General features: G+C 47.5%; 1 protein-coding gene across 1 annotated transcript in view; it reads right to left on the reverse strand.

Moving 5' to 3' along the window:
* Positions 1 to 7,051: 7,051 nt before the first annotated feature.
* The window catches only part of Slc6a5 (solute carrier family 6 member 5), a 47,453-nt gene continuing 34,624 nt past the window's right edge, over positions 7,052 to 19,880 (reverse strand). The window contains exons 13-15 of the mRNA XM_051174129.1: positions 14,271 to 14,371; positions 10,104 to 10,271; positions 7,052 to 7,251 (exon numbers count right to left, since the gene is read on the reverse strand). Of these exons, the coding sequence (XP_051030086.1) occupies positions 7,096 to 7,251; positions 10,104 to 10,271; positions 14,271 to 14,371 (425 nt within the window). The 3' untranslated portion in view covers positions 7,052 to 7,095. The remainder of the gene's footprint in view (positions 7,252 to 10,103; positions 10,272 to 14,270; positions 14,372 to 19,880) is intronic.

The raw sequence follows: 19,880 nt of genomic DNA on the forward strand, positions 1-19,880 counted from the left end.
ACTGTTACAGCAGCCCGTGGGCTTGATTCTGCCATCTCCAATGCTCCCAGGCTCTTACCCAGCATTAAAAGCCAAACAATGTCTTCTTGGTGACAAAGTGACAGAGGACTCCTCCATACTTCTGGGTGGTTCTCTGGCCCCTCCCCCTGACCTCACTGCATCTTACTCTCTGTGCTGATAAGGATTTTATCTGGCATCAGATAATAGGGAAAAACTCCCAGGTAAACAACCACTCTTCTTGGGTAAAAGAGTTGCAGAGCTGGACAATCCAAGGCTAATTTACTTGCTCTATGAAGCCCTTGGGGACCCAGGTCTTATCATATATTTTCTCCATCACCTCTAAGATGTAGTTATGGGCTTTGCTGGCAGCCCATATTTGGCTGCCAGCATTCCAGCCATGGCACCTGCATTACAGATAGCAAACTGTGGAAGTCCAAGACAGCATGCCTGCTTGGGAGCTTCACGGAGCATTTCCACTAACCTTTCAGCAGAGCCTGTTCTCACGGCTCTCCTACACACATCTGCTGCCTACTGCTGCATAATGGCCACAACGCGAACTGGTGCCTTCTTTTGTACTCGTGATAGAAGAATTAATATTGTGCAACCAAGCACGCGCTATAGCAACACCAAGCATTGGGTCTTGCATGGATGTGGGTTGGCCAGGGCTCAGCTCCACCAGGCTGACCACTGACGGGTGCACGCTGCAGAAGGTGGGCTGGCCCCTCCTGCCAATGCAAGGCTGTCATGTTATCCAGTTGCCCTTCCCCTTTCATGGCCATGGTATGGCCAGAACATCATCTTCCCCAAGCCCAAAGGCACCAAACAGAAAATAAGTGAGGCCTTTAAGATCTAGACACAGACAGCCCGCACACACCTCTGGCCTTAGGCCCAAGGTCAAGGGCCAAGATAGGTGGCCCACCCATGATAAGGACGTCCCAAGGGTGTGATGTAGAGGAGGCAAAGCAGGAAAGCCAAGGTGATAACAGGAATCCAGTGACATCAGCCACCTGCACACCTCTTGGAGTACAGCAGATGTGTGAGCCATCAGCCATCAGCAAGTGGCTTCTGCAATCACTATGATTCTCACTCTTGCCTCGGGGCACCGTGCAGATTAAGAACACACACAAGGAGCCAGGGAGAGAGGCAGTAGCCAGCAAGATGGCCATGGCACTTTCCACTATTAAAAAGCTGAAACAGGGACAATCCTTTAATATGATTTATCTAAAAATCTCAAGCCAAGAAAGAACAAATTCGTCTCCAAGATGCCTCTGCCAGGAAACCCCAGCCCACTATCCCGCAGATGTCTGTACTCGATGCTCTGAGGAGGGACATCTGTGCTCCGTGTTACATGGAAAACACTGGACTATGAAGGCATAACTGACGTTTGAACTTTAGTCCCACTTTGTATCAACATATATGACCCTTTCAAAATTCATCCTGGGTGTGTGTGTGTGTGTGTGTGTGTGTGTGTTTGGAGAGACCAGAGACAACCTCAACTGTCCTTCCTCAAATACTATCCACCCTGTTTTTTGAGATGGACTCTCACTGGCCTGAAGTTTGCCTAGTAGGCTAGGCTGGCTGGCCAATGAGTGTCAGGGTTACAAGCAAGCACCAGATTTTCTCATATGGGTTCTGGGAGAATCAAAGCCAAATCCTCATGCTGGCATGGGAAACACTGCACTGAGACATCCCCAAGGCCCACTATCCAGTCTTAAACTATTCCCCTGCATTTGTACAATCATTGCATTTGCTTTCATCTACTCCCAAGCTCCTCCCAGCATCCCACACTAACCCTTACATCTTCCCCACATGCCAACATCCGTTTCAAGAGGTCCTGACCAACCCTCTCAGCCAAAGGGAACATCTGTGAATCTCACAGTCCCAGGCCAGGTAGGTGTGTGAATCTCATCGTTGAAGGCCTCTCCCAGGTGTGGGAACCTTGCAATCACAGGCCTTTCCCAGGTGTGGGAACTCCACTATCCCAGCCTTTCCTATCACAGGGCTTGACCACAGGATAGACTCCATACTTCAGTGTGTGGATCCCAGTGTCTACTTTGAGCATCTGTATTGCCTACAAAGACGGTCCCAGGCCATCCTACAGCCATCTAATGCTCAAGCAAGGGATGGAGACAGAATGTGAGCAGTTTGCTCATTAGAAGACAGTCTATCTTGTGGGGTAAGGCAATCAGAGCACAACACAGGCTCTCCTCTGCATGTCTCTGGACAGGGAGCCAGGGCCTCCACCTACTTGGATAGAGAGAAAGGACATTTGTTGGTTTTTTTACTTAACATAGATGGTTTTTCTACCAAGTTCATTTGGCCTGGAGCCTAGCATTCATCAAGAACTATCTAGATGCCTGGAGCCTAGCATATGTCAAGAGCGATCTAGATGAAGTTAAATAAAATTGGAAACTGACAAAATAATAATTACACTACACACAGATTTATCTAGCTCAGTCAATCTATTCATATCTGCTCAGGTTCATTCTCTCTCTCTCTCTCTCTCACTCGCTCTTGCTCTCGCTCTCTCCCCACGCTCCCTCCCTCCTTGGGGGCTAATTAATATTTCAGTGTTCGATGTGTGTTCTGATGGTTGCAAATATAGCAATTTAATTGATCTTTGTTTCTACACAAAGCCATGATACCTCATTTTTCCAGGAGAGTCATTTTCCACAGCTGTGCCAGGCTTCCCACAATAAAGCAGACCCACCCTGGGCACACCTGAAGCTCATTTGTTAAAGAAGAAGTGTGGCGGTAATGGGTTTGTAACAGACACAATGACAACCTGTGTGTTTTAAACACTGACATTTATTTAGGGTTTTGGAGGACTCGTACATTATTAGGATAAACTCTATAACAGTATGTAATAGGCAAATATATAATACAATAAATTGCATTTGTACACATAAATACAAAATTTGAGGTATGGCCTCAAGAGTAATGACTTCTTAAATGAATAATGCACATATATAATAAGCACTCTATGCGATAGATAGATATATACGATGCATCATTTTGTAACATAATATATTTTCTTCATGTACAGCTGATGAAAAAATATAAGGACCTGACTAGGAAACATCTTTATTCATGAACAATAGTGCCCACGTGAGACGCTCGCGTTTAGAACATTACCCACGTACTCAATTTAATAAGTAACCTACTCCTTGATAGGTCCGTAATAAAGTGCAAAAGAACAAGAAGGACCAAAGAAAGACACAGCAGTCCCCAGATGACGCCTAAACATCACCCCCAATGACAGAGCGCACCCGGAAGGCATCTGTTTACCTGGAGGCGCCATCCTTACAAGCCAATCAAACTTCAGCCTGCTTTTCAAGAGTGATGACGCCCATCCAAAGCCCTATCTCAGCAGGCAGTTTACAGCAACCTATGCCAAGACCATATCTCATAGTGGCCTTTCTATGCAAGCACAGCTAAATGAGAGAAAGACAGGAAGTCTCGCTCCCCAAACCTCAGGCCAGCTCTGCATAACTAGCACACATCGGGAGACAGGAGAAACAGGTGTGCTGGCCTCCGCCTCCATGCCTTGCATGTCAACCTACCGTACAGAACATCCTCGCCCTTGTCAGTGCCTCAGAGAAGCACGTCACAGACCCAAATCCAAATGCCAAAGTCAGGATGACCTTACTGTTGCACATCTACCAACAGTTACCGCGCTAGCCTCTGGGAAGGGGACAATGACCCACGGCCAAGGAGATGAAGAGTACAGTGTCCGTTTGAGGCATGGGAAGCCCATGCTGACAGAAAGGAACTGAGGCACACACAGACAACGGAAGAGAGACAGAACCCTGACCCTCTCAGGGCTGGGCCAGCGTAGAGAAATCCAAGTCTCGTCCAAGCAAAAGCACTTGCATTCCACTCTCCCTAAAGTGCTGTTCCCTGAAGCACGCATCAACTGCAGCTCTCACAACTTAAAAACATATCAAAAATCCCAAGACTCTTGTCAAGGTCATCAGGATTTTGCACGGACCACAGGTAATCATGCAAGAAAGAAATACGCAGGCATGGATAAAATAACTACCACGAAAGACCAGAATTGGACACATTTGTTCACAACAAACACAGCCTGAAGGACATCAGAAGAAGTTGCTAGTGAGCAAGACAATTACACAAAGGTTTGAATAAGAAACCACAACAACAACAGTTGATATATGTTGTCTTAAAGATATTAAGGGGTTACTATTTTTCACATATGGCTTGTTTTTTTCTGAATGAGTTTATCGGTTGGTATGAAATCATCTCACAGATGGAAAACTCTCCACCAATCCGCACAGGGAACCAACAAGGTCTTTTCCTAAGCAACATCGCTTCTCCTTCAGTGTCTAGGGACAATCTCAGGTGGCAGTTATGAGAGTGCTTTCATTTTCTATTTAGTCATTCTTTTTTTTTTTTTTTTTCCTTCCAACCAAGTGTGCATTTTAGTAGCATGGAAACAATCCATCTAGCTGGACATATATATATATATATATATCAGCTCTCAGTATCCCAGCCAAGTCCTGAGGAGGCATACTGCTGAGACAAACCATGAATAGAGGCTACTCAGACACAACCCCTCCCTGCCAGGGAGAGCCTTGAAGTGGACCATGGCACTGAACTAAATTCCAAAGGCAGCTGTGGCCAGCTAAGCCTGGAACCTTTTGCCTTACTCTGTTCTCCTAAGCACTTTTTATATCAAACTAGGGAAAGGAAAACAAAGCTATAACAACAACATGGACAAGTGTTCAGGGCAGCTTCAAGGTGTTTCCTTACATACCCTTCTAGACACAGCTAGAGCTGCCCCCGTTACAAACGCCCTAACTGATGAGCTCTCCGGGAAGCCCGCTCTCCGTTCACATCTGGCAGTGCCCACTCCCTTCCTTTAGTCACAGGGGCAAAATTGGGTTGGCATCCAGCACCAGTCCCAATCCAGCCCAAAGAAAACAGGAAGCCAGGGGCCATTCGTGCCAACACAAGCACAGATCCTGTGTGTGCTGAGGCCAGCTCTGTGCTCTCTTTAACCCTGCAAAGTGGTGGGGCTGCGGGGAGTTTCCAGCATCTTTGCTCACACACGCCACCAAAGCCCTCGCACCGCCCTTCGATACTGCAGCAGGAATAGGACCACTCAGCGGCGTGGCTTTTTAGGGGGACATAATGATAGCAGATAGGAGACAACTGAGCCCACAGCGCCTCTCCCTAAAACCGGGGAAGCCAAGCCTCGGGCTAGGAGACAGTCCAGCAAAACCTACTTTGGGGAAATTGGGAGAAAAGAGAAAATGAAAGACAGAGAGAGCCAACCCTGCCAGCAAAGATGTGAAAGCCGGGAATCCAAACCCCACCGTGGTCTCTTCCCTAAAACCTGTCGTGGCTACTCTGGGAAAGCCAAGTACCCATCATTGTTGGCAAAGGGAGCCATCCTGTTTAAAGGATACATTAGAGTCTGTTGTTGGGCAACATTTGCCATTGTGCAGGATGAAAATGTCACATCAATGTACAAGGTTTGAACTGAGAACTTTGCCTGAGACCCTGTTATATGAAGACCAACTAATAAGAGAAGGATTGAACTAGTCTCCTCTACAGGAAATGATTTTAGGTTGCGATATTAATACTGTAAGAGGAAAAAAACAAAAAGTCCAGACTATGCTACTCTGAACTCGACATCTTTGTGGCATTTCATACGGTATTTGTAAGGACAGAAACCACCAGTGCATGCTTCATGTACGTACTGCGTGAGCACACACCACAGTTTAGGAGTTTCATATATGCCCGTTTGGGAGACGTTATAATAGCTGGTACAGCACGGTCAGGCTCTGCAGATGGGTGGTTTATTCTCACTAGAGGGCAGTGACAATGACCACTGTGGGTAGGGAGTTTCCAGAACTGGCTAAATGCAGTCTTAAGAGCTATAGTCTTAATTGGCTTACTCACTACCTAGCTAAGCAGTATTTATCAGAAAGTTCTGGAAATACAGTGACCTAAGATGTACAACCCCAGGGATGAGTAATAATACGGTTGTTTTCTACCAATCTCTTAATTTCTCTGATTTTCCTATGGTCACAATCTGCATTTGCTGTTACTTAAAAAGGAGTAAAAACTGAGAAAGTGTCTTTTAAGAGTATGTCCCATATATATAATATATAGACAGAACTGGGGTAAGTCTCATTTTCCCAGAGGTTGAAAGACAAGGTATCTACAGCTTATAGAAAGAGATTTGGAGGCAAAGAGTCAGCGTGACGTGACACTCAACCATGGTGCTAGAGACATCATGGCAGACAGAGCAGCAGTGCAAAAGTTGACATGCAAATCGAAGCATGGCTTCTTGTGCACAGGGTGGAAGAGAAGACCCAAGGGATTAACTCCCAGATGTGGTTATTACAATGAAGGAAGAGGAGGAGGAAGGGGAGGAAGAAGAGGAGAAGAAGGAAGGGGATGAGGAAGACGGACTGAGGGAAGAAAATGGACAGTCCCTTCAGATACACAGCATGGAGAGATGAAGCATCTAAATGCATGGTACATTTGGTCAAAATATAGACACGGTTATGCAAACCAAACCACCCAGCTGTGCCCAAATCTCCTCCTACGGGCCTTGTCTGCATCCAGAACAATCTCCAGCACTGCCACCTGCCTAAGTGCGCCTGACCTGAGCTTTCAGCTTCTGAATGAGAGTGTGGCATTGCCCAGCTCAGCCAGGCAGTACTGTGGAGTCCAGATCAGCAGTCCTGAGAGTCTGCATCCCCCTCATACCCTTCCAGCGACGAGAGCGCACATCAGAACGGCTCTGCTGCCAAGCCGTGCAGCCACCAGCACTCACCTGGTCAACCTACCCCTGCAGGATGGATGAAGCACCTGATCGGGTGGCCAACCCTTCTAGACACTGATGGCCCAGACACAGGCAGACAGCCCTTCCAGGGGCCTGTGTGGCTCTCACTACAGCATGCGACAGACACTATGTCCTACTTTTCTATGGAACACTCTCATGCATGGTTGTGCAGCAAGGTGTGGGGAGAAAGAAGAAAACTGGGAATAAGGCTGGGGACAGAGAGAAGGGGAAGCAGAGGGGGAAACCAGGAGCAATACAGGACCATCCGCACAACTGGACTAGCATTGGCTGCCCAGTTCCAAATCCTTCACTGGCAGTTTGAGTCCCAGGGACGAGGTTCCCAAGGGGTCAATCATATTCTTGTAACGCTCTCCACGGTGCTGAGCTAAGAATGGGCCCCAGTCTGGCTGTGGTGAGCATACCAACTTCAGCCTCTGCAAAAAAAAAAAAAAAAAAAAAAAAAAGTCAAAGACACACATAGTTACAACAGGACTACCCCTCCATCCACTATGGTACCCCTAGCCATCTCCAAAAGGCTAGGTACCACTGATGTGGATCCCTCTTGCTGGAGCCAGAAGGTTTCTGCAATGAGGGCCACCATCAGGAAGACTGGCACACATTCATTGTCCAGGCCAGGGGTGGAAACACCAAGACTCAGTTTGCTTCGCTTGAAATTATTTACACCACCCTGAAATCAGCATTATGACTGCTTCGTGTTTACCTTGAAGAAGATTAGTAGAGGACAAAGGTCCCAGATTTTAATTAAACCCCCCAACACCAAGTGGAGAGAACCCACAGGTTTCTACCTCTGCTCCCAAACAGCAAAAACCATGGGCTCAATCATGTTTGTTCTATAGTCTCAATGGTGGGTTGCTACATCAAAATAACTGGATTTTGTTTAGCTTATTTCCCAAAAGGACATAAATGGCAAAGGAAAAAGTCAACCCTGAAGATACATCACCAAGTATGAAGAAAGATTAATTGTCCGTTGGCAAAAAAAATATGTTTCTGACTTGGTTCAGCAATGCAGGTTCATACAGGTAAGCTTTAAAATAATGGGGTGCCTCTAGTCTTTTAACTGAAGTTTTGTAGAAAATAATATCTGACAGAAACATCTAGAAGAATAAAACTTATATCTTACTATATAAGAGGGAATCATTATATGTTTATTACCTATTAAAGGGAATCTGGTCCTCATAGCTGTTAGTTTAATCTTCCCTTAATCATCAGCTTGCAACCTTTGTGTCCCAAATTAACCATAATAAATTTGCACAGCCAACCCATCAATGTGGAGAATTCCAGGCTACAGCAACAGTAGCAGAGGTTACAGCAGGTTCTGTTATGGGAAGGAAATTCCTGGGTCCTCTGGCAGGGGGGTGGTTATGAAGGTGGCACCCTGGGAATGTTTGGGGCTGGTATTGATTTATGCCAGAGGATAATGAACAAAATTTTCTGGGGATGCAAACCAGAATACAACTTCAATATGTGAGGACTCATCTTCATCCGGAGGTCGGTGAAAACAAAATCTACCTGTTGATCCACCCCAAGTGACCCGCATTGAGTGCTGGCCATGTGCTCAGTCCCATTCTGCATCTCTCCAAGCCTTTTCCTCATATGGACCTAGTTTCCCACGAACAGACCCCACACAGTCATTCTTCACCCCAGTAAGCAGGAATTTCTTTGCATCGGTCTAGATCAGCAGTGCTCAGCCTGGGTTTTGCAATCCCATTGGCAAACCTTTAGTTCCAAAAAAAATGTTTACATAATGATTCATGACTGTAGCACAATTACAGTTATGAAGCCATGAAAATTATTTTATGGTTGGGGTCATCACAACAGGGGGAACTGTGTTAACGGGTGTCAGCATTAAGAGGGTTGAGAACCATGGGTCTGGATGCTTTCCAAACTTAAGCATGCATCTAAATCACTGCGAGATGGGGCCAAGATTCCATTTCCCTGAGATCTGAGCTCTGTGCCGGCATCGGCATTTATGACAAGCTCCCAGATTCCACTTGATCAGACCCCTGACCCAGCACTGATATGGTCCAAATACCCACAGGATGTAGGCAGAGTTCATTTACTCTCAGAGGGTCTCACACAGCCCAGACTACCCTAAACTTCACTATATAGCTAAGGATGGTCTTGAACTCCTGATCCTCCTGCTTCCCAAGGGCTTGAGTTACAGGTGTGCTTGAACAAGTGACTTCTCATAAGTAACAAAAGCTGGGTGGTTCTTCAGTGGCAGCTGAAGCAAATAGCAGTCCAATGTACTCTATGGAAAAGGCAGGGGTTATTCTCAGGGCAAGAGTAAAATGGGCTCAGACAGGGATTGGCTGCTATGCTGGTTAGCCTGGCACAGCTAGTCATCTAGAAAGAGGAAACGCCACCTGAGCAGTTTTCTCCATCAAATCAGCCGGTCGGTCGGCGAGTCCTGGGACACTGTCCTAACTAGTGATTGACGTGGGAGGGGCCAGTCCACTATAGCAGTGCCGTCCCAGGGGAGATGTTCTTGAATTACACAAGCAAGCAAACTGAGCAAGCCAGCCAGTGAGCAGCACACCTCCACGGCCTCTGCTTCTCTTCCTGTCCTATCTCTAGGTTCCTGCCTTGAGCTCCTGCCCTGACTTCTCAGTGAGGGACTGAGAGCTAGGTGTACTGAGATGGCATAAGCCCTTTCCTCCCCAACTGGCTTCTGGTCATGGCTTTATTGGAGCAACAGGAGCCTAACGATGGCAGTTTAGTAAAGAAAAGCCGGCCTCCCGTTGCTCTAGCCACACCCTGGAGAGCAGATTACATCCTGGGAGCCATATTTTTAATCATCTTGGCTCTTCAGTCATTCTTAACCCAGGAACAGTAGGGGGTGGTGGTGACTTTAAGTTAAATGGCAATAAACATTTGGGAGGGAGGAGGCTTGTACATAGAGGAACACTAAGAAAAGGGAAACCCTATGCGTGGTTAAAAATGAACTCCAAGATGTAAATAGCGGCCCAAGGAGGAGGGGATGGAAGCTCTAGGAAAGAGGAGAGATCGGATCATCCATCCCAGAGTCGCCAGCACAGTGAGGAATTGCACAATAATAACTCAGCCTGACGATTGGCTGGGCTCTTCTGTTACAGGAATAATACACAATAAAAATGGGTTTGATAGAATCGGCGGCAACTGTAATCGATTACTCACCCAGTATCCTTCTTGAATACATTTACTGAATCTTTTGTTTTTAATGCACGGAGCTTTTAGAATCTCTCCTTTGGGAGAGGCTGGGGGGGGGGGGAGCCAGTAGAATTACCTCAATAAATCTGCCAGGAGCCAGGTACATTTTTATCACGAACATAATCGGGATCCAGATAACGGAGCAGGCGAGCATCAGCCATCCAAGCACCATGGACCAGTTAGGGTAGCGGTAAGAGCCGTAGGTCATGGGCTCCCACTGGTAAAAGCTGAAGCAAAGGATAAACTAGGAGAGAGGAGAAAGGCACATTAGGGTGGTGACGTGAAGCATTCATTCACTCAACACGCATGCGCTCCATGTTTTCATGTCTACTGCCTCATGTACACTCTGGCCATCCCAAAAGGGATTTTCTCATTAAAGAAAGTAAATTCCAAGGAGATGAAGGTGGCATACGTACACTCAGCTTCTGCTCCTGTGTCTGGCATCCCATGGGAAGGCAGCAGGTGTGGCTGTGTGTCTGCCTCACCAAGACAAAGAGTACAGTGACTGACGGGGACAGGTAGGAGAGCGGATGCCGAGAGTTCTGAAGAGATTGTCTGAGCTATCATTGATAATCAAGCCTTTCTTTATGATGGGGAAAAGTGTTAAATTTATATAGCTCCATCTTTTTAATTGAATACACTTGGCTTCGTGCTTGAATGAGGAATGGCTGTTTCTAAAGTTGACTGTGTGAGACCCAAAATGGTCCCCCAGAGGTGACTGGCTGATCTTCAAGTGAGGTCCTATAATAAGCCATGGCAGAGAGAGAGATGTGCAGGCCCCTCCCTGACTCAAGGTGAACAGCATCTTCGCCAGTGAGTCCAGAGACCTGGCTCTACGGCTGGCTAATGAGCTGAGGGGTCTCAGACTTCTCAGCTTCAAAAATGGACATTTCACACCACGTATATAGTGCTGGGGTTTTCTGGGGACAGAGGCCTGGCATTTACTCTAGAGTCCTTCCTCGTTTTTTAAAAGGTCATGATTCTGCCCATTATCTGCTATCAAATCATACTTTGACTGGCAGCAGCTCTGAGATCCAACCAAAGGCTTGGCTGGGCGGCTGAAGAGGGCCAGGGGAAGACATGTGCCGAAGACAGAGACACCTTTATAGGGAACCAGGTTCCACACAGTCCCAATCCAGCCTGTAGGCACCATTTCCCAAGACAATGGTGGCCCTGGGTGTTCTTCCTGCCTGTGGCCGCCTCAGTCTAGAATTGTCTACATAAGTCCCTTCCCCAGATCTACCCCTCTATTCCTACCTCGAGCTATAGAGTCACAAAGTGACGGGATGGTGAAAATAATAGGTGGGAGCATTTTGGAAAAGTGTAAAACCCTACACGCGCGCAAGCCATCCACACCACCGCCACAGCCCCTAGGCTGCCAGGGTGAGGGATTCTTCCCATGTAACAATGATTCATAGGTTGATTCAAAGCCATGTGAGCCTGAAGACATGGCTCTCATGGAGGGTGAGGTATACACTAGTCCCCCTTTCAAACATTTGCCCCTGGAGTCATTAAGCTTTATTAGCCAGTCTACTGGAAGTACCACTGCCTGACATCACTGCAGCACGCTGCTCTGTTTTGTTTACTGTATAAATAGCAGAGCATCTGCTTATGCGTGTGCCTTACTCGAGTAACGTGATCAGACTGTGCATATGATAATTGCATGAGGATATTTATGGCTCCATAAATCCACAACAGCATGTAGAAGATTGATGGATTTTATTTCGGAGGCCCTGAAGTGATTTAAACCCATAATCCCCCCCTAGTCCAAGATCTCAATGACATCTATGCTACAGAAGGTAAATGGCAAAATACAGGCAGAGCTGAGACCTTTGACATCCATTTCCAGTTGTGCAAATATCACATCAAACTTTTAGGCACAAGCTGGTTGCTTGCCACAAATTTCCCTCTGCCAAGTCAGGTTTAATGAAAGCCTTCCCTTACGTAGACTTTGCCACAAGAGATGGGGATTTAACCACTAAGTCATGCCCACTACTGCCTTTGACTGACAGCCCCCAAAGCAAAATTCTAACACTTCTGGGACTAGAGGAAAAGGAAGGCAGGATCTAGGACACATTCTGACATTGACTCAGCTGATGATAAACCGGAGGAGTGGAGATGAGGGGGTCAAAGGTCAGCAGGGACAGGGTTTGCTACCGCAGCATCTGCAGACGATGGGCAGCACCCTGGTCGTCACATCTGCAGTCTAAGGTGGGCTCCCCACACACTTCGGCTCTGAGCATCTGTCTTTAAGACCTTCCAGTTCTCCAGCCCCTACTCCTGTGGGACTTTCCAGAGCAAGGGAATAGTTGGTGTAGACACAGAAAACGAAGACTGCAGAATGGATTTTCTATCTAAACCTCTAGTTTCAGAAATATACGGTTTGATTTAAACACACTCTGAGACAGGAAAAGGGACCGGGGGGGGGGGCAAATGAAGAAAACATGTATTTTCATTGCACCTGATTTTAACCATCTTAAGCAAAGCTGGAGTCTGGTAGTGAAAAGTGGGCTCTTTATCTGGTCTCTACTGCCACCTACTGGGACAAATAGAACATACAAGCAACTTCCTTCAGGCTTGCCAAAGGACTCCCAAAAGCTAGGGGAAGAAAAAGACAAGCCTCAGAGGACGGGAAAGACAAAATTTCTAATTAATTTGCTTGGGGAAGAGAGTGAGGCCATACTGACAGCTTCTGGCACAATAGTAGAGGTGACAAATTGTGAGTCTAGGCCCCTATACAGATCATGGGTACATGAAAGTCTCTGTTCCTTAGACAGGTAAATGTCAGGTGATCTCAAAATGCCATCCTCACACTTGGAGATGAAAAATAATGGCTCTCAGAGCAATAAAATTAACAGCAAAAAGCCTTATTAAAGCCACATTAATTGTAGAGCATACACGTGTGATGGTTAGGAGCCAGAATCCAGACTATTGCCAACTACTGTACATTGAAAGCTAGGGAGGTCAGTCACATGACTCCAGGCTCAGTTTCCCTGTGTAGTTTTGTGTTGATGTTATTTTGTTCTTCTTTTGTTTTGGGTTTTCCCAGACAGGGTTTCACTCTGTAACAGTTCTGGCTATCCTGGAACTCACTCTGTAGACCAGGCTGGCCTAGAACTCACAGAGATCCACTTGCCTCTGCCTCCTGGGTGCTGGGATTAAAGGCGTGCGCCACCACATTGCCTGGAAGTGATATTTATCCTTAATAGTCAACTTGATACCACCTAGAATCGCTTGGAAGGGAGTCTCAATGAAGGATTGCCTGGATCAGGTGGGTCTATGGGGTCTTGTCATTCTTATGTTAACTATGTGGGGTCATGTGGGCAGCATCATTCCCTAAGCAGCAGGGTCTCATATTATAGAGACCAGGGGCTGGAAAGATGGCTCGAAGGGTTAAGAGCACTCAGTTGCTCTTACAGAGAGCTGGTTTTGTTTCCAGCCCACATCCACCTGTAACTCCAGCTCCAGGGGATCCAATGCCATCTTCTGGACTCTGCAGGCACCCACATGCACCTGCACCCACATGCACCTACACACACACACACACACACACACACACACACGCACGCACGCACGCACGCACGGACGCACGCACGCACGAACGCGCGCGTGTACGGAAATCTTTTTCTGGAAAGTGGAAAGCTAGCTGGGCACTAGCAAGTATGCATGCCTTCATTTCTCTGTGTTCTTCACTGTGGGTGGAGCCAGCTGCTTCGGGCTCCTCCCATTGTAACTCCCTTGCTATGATGAACTGCAACCTAAAACTGTACGTGGAAATGAACCCTTTTGTCCCCTGGGTTGTTTTTGTTAGGGTACTATGGCAACTGAAAGGGAAATAGGACATTCTGCTTCTGCAAGGCAGAGATAATTATGCCAGCCTGGCAGGACTGTGAGAGAGGAGGCTCTCCACGCAAACCACCCAAACAGAATCAGAACCAAGGCAGATGTGGGCTGCATGGCCGTGGGCTGCTATCTGCTAGCACGTAAGGCAGATGGATATAATATGCACGTTCTGCCCAGATGTGCTGATGTCCATCAATCAGTCCAAGCTCCGCCCCCGACCAGCTCAATACCTGTAGACCAGTCACTTCACCTTTTAGGATTTCAGTTTACCCACCTGGAAGACAAGAGCGATACCCAACCCACCGTCTCCCCAGGCTCACGGGGAGGCACCCATGTTCAAAGGTAGAACACTGACATGCCCACTAAGCAGCGTCTGTGAAAGAAGGCCCTCAGCCCTTACGGTTAGAATGGTCGGGGTAACAAATGCCCAGCAGACTTTCCAGAAGATATTGGGCTGGAATCCAATCATCATCTCAATGTCTTCACAGAACCTCTGCAAGCCTGCAAAGAAACAACAGAGGCCATGTGTGAGATGAAGTGGACTGGGAGAGGCAGACTCCAGGGACCCTCACTCAAGAACCCTGGCTAAAAAGGACTCAACTGAAGTCAACATGACCCCTATTACACAGGAAACCATCAGACAGATGAGTCATTGCCAGGGATACTGGGGCTAACCTGAATGTTGGAATACACATTAAACACTCTTTCAGTGAGGCTCAAAACTGTCATGGCAGTATCTCGAAAGCTTAGTTCCAGAATCTTGGCAGTGACGCTTGCATGCATATGTCTGCTTTAGGAGGTGGCTTGGTATGCTTGTTGATAAGTCCAGCAGGAAAAATAAAATAGTAAACTAAGATACTGCGTTATGAAAGGCTCGGTACTTAGCAAGAGTTTCTGTGGGCTGGATTTGTGTCTCCGCCCTCCCAAGGGCACTTCCATTACATCCACAGAGCTCTGCTTGTCGCATGATGATGGTTACAGATGAAAGCAATGTAAATTCCAAGTGTCCATCACATGCACTCAGCTGGAACTGAATGACTTGTCCTCCTGGCCACTCCCCAACTTCACTAAAGTAAAATGTAAAGGAGGCAGCTCTTCATCCGGCCCCACATGGCCACCCTCCTGGAAGCCTCAGTTTAGAAGTGGGGTTGGAACACAGCTTGGAAGGAAAGTCACTTGCATCATAAGTGGTCCCCAGCAGAACTGGGGGATCAGTCTGCAAAGAGGACCTGAGAGCTTCCTGAATGCAAGCCTCTGCACTGGGAATGTCTAACCCCATCCCAGTGTATTCAAGATGTGCTCCTCATGGAAACAGGGAGCCCTGACCTCCTGGTAACAGAGCCACACGTCAGTATGACAATCACGAGAAACCTAGCAATTCCTAAAAGTCAAAAATAGAGGTGAACAGAAAACCAGTATCCCCACTATGAGCATCCAGCCAAGGGATGCGGAACAGTGCAGTGAAAATGTCTGATCTGTGACACTACTCTCGGTCACCAAGTCTATCAAAGGTGAATGATGCACATCAGCACATACACACTCACAAAATATACATGCACACATATAATCACACACATGTGCAAGGTATGTCGTACTCAACCACACAAATGAACTTGAAGGACATAATGTTGTGTAAAGTAAGCCATATAGAGAAAGACAAAGGCTTATATGTGGAATCTTAAAAGAAAGAAAAAAAAAGAGTCATGGATGCAAAGAGCAGAATGGTAGTTTCTAGAGGCCGAGGAGTGAAGACAGGGTCACACTGGGCCTGGTCAAAGGCCATGATGTTTCTGTTAGAATAAAGCCTGAGGGCTATCAAAGGGAATGACTTTGTTAGCTAGCCTGATGCAGTCATTGCATTACACACATATATTGACAGGGTCATTTGACCCATAAGGGTATGCAGTATAATGTATCAATAAGCATCTAAAGAAATCTATAATTTAGTAAACAGATATTCGATCCAGGTGTGATGGCTCACACCTGTAATCCCAGTTCTCGAGGGACAGATGCAGGAGACTCACCATGAGTTCAAGGTCAGCCATAGTGAATTCCAAGGCAGCCAGGACAACATAGTGAAAACCTCTCTTTTCCTCCCTGTCTCTGTCTCTCTGTCATGAGTGTATATATGCATGCATGTATACATGGACTTGTATACTCCATCATAAATGCATATTATATTACAAGTTTATTTCATGTTCGTGTTTATGACTGGAGATGTAACTCAAGGCCTCATAGATGCTAGGCAAGCTCTACTACTGAGTCGCAGCTGCCACTGCATGAGCCACAGCTGCCACTGTGTGAGTCACACCTGCCACTGCTTGAGCCACATCCATAGCCCTTGAGAATTATACAGTTTATGCACAAAGGGGGGGTCCTCTACTCACCATCATGAAAATAACAGATCCTTACATCACTATGGCCCCCACCCCTAACATTGGCATCTATGCCCACCCAGTTGAGACCGAGGCCAGTCAGGAAACCTGCAGCCCTGTGATGAGAGCCACCAGAGTCCCGCTTGGGCTATTTGCTGAACAGCAGCCTGCACTTGGAAAGGAAATGCAGCTTCCCGCAAGTCGCCCAACTGTTTCTCAGGTGGCATCTGGGTTCCTGATCTGCTTAGCAGGTCTGAAGGTGACCTTCCCTAAGTAGGGTACATAGAACACTGCACTAGGATCTGGGACCCAAGGACCAAACCCCAGCTCAGTGTGTGACCTTCACCTATCCGAAGAGGTCCCTCCACGGGACAAAAGGACTCCAGGCCACTGGCATAGCTATACAAGCAAGGGCTCAACTCCCTAAACACGGGCCTTGGCAACTTTGGGTGTGTCCCCTTTGTTCCCTTGAAACAAGTGACCTCTGAGTGTTAGGGGAAATCAAAGTGAAGGACATCAGAACCATACCAGGCGGTTTCCAGACAGAAAAAAGAGGATGAAAGACGTGGAGAAAAGAACGGATATTGATTCCAGAAACTCCTGTTGTCGGTATCAATCCCGCCACCGAACTCCACTACTCCATCCCCATAAGAGGGTGGTGTGTGATAGACAAACACCAGCTCAGTAGGGTTGAGATTAGCTCTGAGGAGAGCCACAGCTTCCCCTGGGAAGAAGGGGGTGTGGCCCTGAAGCTGCTGAGGGAAGGCTGGATATGGGAGCTGTTTGGAGCTGCCTCCTTCTGAGCATGCAATGGCCTTCCTTCGGAGCCAAGAATAGACCCTGGCCAGCCATGCTGCATCACTGTCTCACAGATGGAATCCAGAGGCCCTGGTCTCAGCCTCAGACAGCTGCAGGCCCTGTAATTCTCTCCTCTGCCAGCCTATAGCCCTGTGGACGCATTCCAGGGGCACCAGGAAGGAGGCACCCAACAACCTTCCTGCCCCAGCCCTCACACCCAAGTCCTGTCAATGGTCCCCTGCACTGCACACCTTTGCTTATGTGGCTCCTCCTGCCAGTGCTGTCCTTGTCACTAATCCAAATCTATCTTGCTTTCAAGGCCTGAGTCATGACGAAGCCACTGTTCATAGAGATTTGAGCACGCTTTAGAGAGCGGTCTTCTAGATGACCTTGCACATGGAGAGCAACATAGCAAAGGAAGCCACGCAGTTGTTGCCCAATCAACTAACAGGGAAGGGGGTGGGGGGGGGCCACAAAAAGGCACAAACACACGACAGCTACTATGCTGGATTCAGCAAGCAGACGTGCGGTTCAGAAACAGACACCGTATGCTCCAACCTGCTGACCAATCCTGAACGGGGGACTAAAGCACTTGGGACAACTGACTCTGGCTTCTGGTGCACAGACCACACCCCATCTCTTTGTCTGAACATAGCTTCAAGAGCTGTGGCCCCTTAGAGGTGACCAAGGTCCGCCAGGTGAACAGGACCCTCTCTATGCTGGGGCTGTGGGGACCTGAACCTCATGTAATGCTCTTCGGCCACCACCTTGAAATTCTGCACCAAACTTTTAACACGAGGTCCCACAAACTGTCTCCAGTCATCAGAGCGAAGCAGTGGGCAATTGTCCCAGCCTGGATAACATGAACGCCCACCTCTGAAAGCCCAACCCTCTCTTGCCAGGTTTGCACCCGGGGCTGAAACCCAGCTGAACCCCCCCTCGGCCTCCACACTCATTCCTTTCATCTCCAAGGTGTCACGTTCTTGGTTTCCCTGGCTACGCACACTCTCTTTTCTCTCTGAACAGCAAAAGAGCTCACAGTTGGGAAGCCCGGCCTAGGGCTGACCATCTTCCCGTGTTTGTGGAGCTCAGCCTCTGAGGTATGCTAATGGGAGAATGTCAGCTGGCTACTTGGTCTGATAATAAAGTCCGGAATCATCCCCGCCATGGAGCGAATGTCCGAATGCTTCCTCTGTAATATAGACGCCATTAAAAGTGAATTGAAAAGCTCGGGTCTCTGCAGCCCCACCCTTTGTGCTGTCTCCACTCTGCAGCCAGGCGCCAGATCAACCAGGTCCATTGTCGTTCTCCCCGGGCCTGTGCTGAGCCGTCTCATGCACGTTCGTGGATCTGGGGCCTCATCATCTCAGAAAGAACACCCTGCTCTGTTCTAGGGGATGCAGTTTATGAATTTGCGCAGGGCTCTCTTTTGGTTGTCAACAATTAACATTAATCATTTCTCCCTGAACTTACTTCTCTGTGATTTTTTAGTTAGCATTGAAAATAATGACTCTCATCATGGCATTCTCGCTCTCTCTCTCTCTCTCTCTCTCACACACACACACACACACACACATTATACAGTGGTAGCTTGCTCACATTCCCTCCTCATCCTCTCTTTTCCTCCCACCCCTCCTGCTGGCCCCCTCCCAAACACCTGTGCTTTTACGGTGAGGAAGTGAGGGAAGGAAGAAGGGAGGGGAGGAGGGGAGAGGGGAGGAGAGGGAGAGAAAGACTGAGATTTGCTTTTTATTAGATTTCTTATATTTTTAATCATGTGCATACATGTGTGTCCAGCTACTGTGTACATGCAGCTGAGTACAGAGCCCACAGAGGACAGAAGAGGACAATGGTGATGGGAGATGTCATTCTGTATATGTTTCTCATGATGGTTAATAATAAAGCACTGTTGGCCAATAGGAAAGCAAGATAGGCGGGACTAGGAGACGAGGAGGAAATAGGAAGGAGTAAGGAGGGGTCAGCAGGGAGAGACCAGGGAGACCAGACGCCTGCCCCACTTCCCGGTAAGGTGAAACCACGTGGAAATACATAGATTAACAGAAATGGGTTAATACTTAAGAAAGAACTAGCAGATAAGAAACTAATACCTGGCCAACAGCATTATATCAAATACAGGGTCTCAGTGTGTTAATTGGGGCTGGCTCGGCGGCGGGACAAGACCAGCAGCGGGCGGAAAAACCTTACTCCTTACACAATGGATACCCTGAAATTGTAGTTTTAGGCAAGTACAGGTACTGGAAACCAAACTCCAGTCACCTCTCAAGATCACACACACACACACACACACACACACACACACACACGCACTCACGCACTTTTATTTTTATGCGTTTTGGTGTTTTACTTACATGTGTATGTACAGCATGTGTGTGCACTGGATCCCCTGAGACTGGTATTACAGGCAGGTGTATGCTCTGTGTAGTGCTGGGAATAGAACCTGGATCCTCTGGAAGGGCATCCAGTGCTCCTAACCACTAAACCATCTCTCCAACTGATTTTCCTCTTAAATCTCCATCAGACCCAATTCTAAGTCCAGCCTGGGACCATCAGTCTCTATCTGATTCTGAAGGGGTGTCCCATACCATTCCTTAGAGACCAAGGGATTTCCTGTCCCCCAGGAAAATTAGCATAACCCAAGGACTGAAGCATTTGGATTTCACTTATTCCTTCCCAACCAAAAGATCTACTGCCGGATTTGCTCGGGGTTTGGGGGAGAGAATTTAACTTCTAGAATTAGACACATTAAAAGGGTGTCTGGTTTAATTGCTTTCCGTCCTCACTGAACAAGCCTCCATGGACACCACAGGTACCCGCAC

This window comes from Phodopus roborovskii, unplaced genomic scaffold, assembly GCF_943737965.1.
Source record: "Phodopus roborovskii unplaced genomic scaffold, PHOROB, whole genome shotgun sequence".
In the NCBI taxonomy this organism is placed as follows: domain Eukaryota; kingdom Metazoa; phylum Chordata; class Mammalia; order Rodentia; family Cricetidae; genus Phodopus; species Phodopus roborovskii.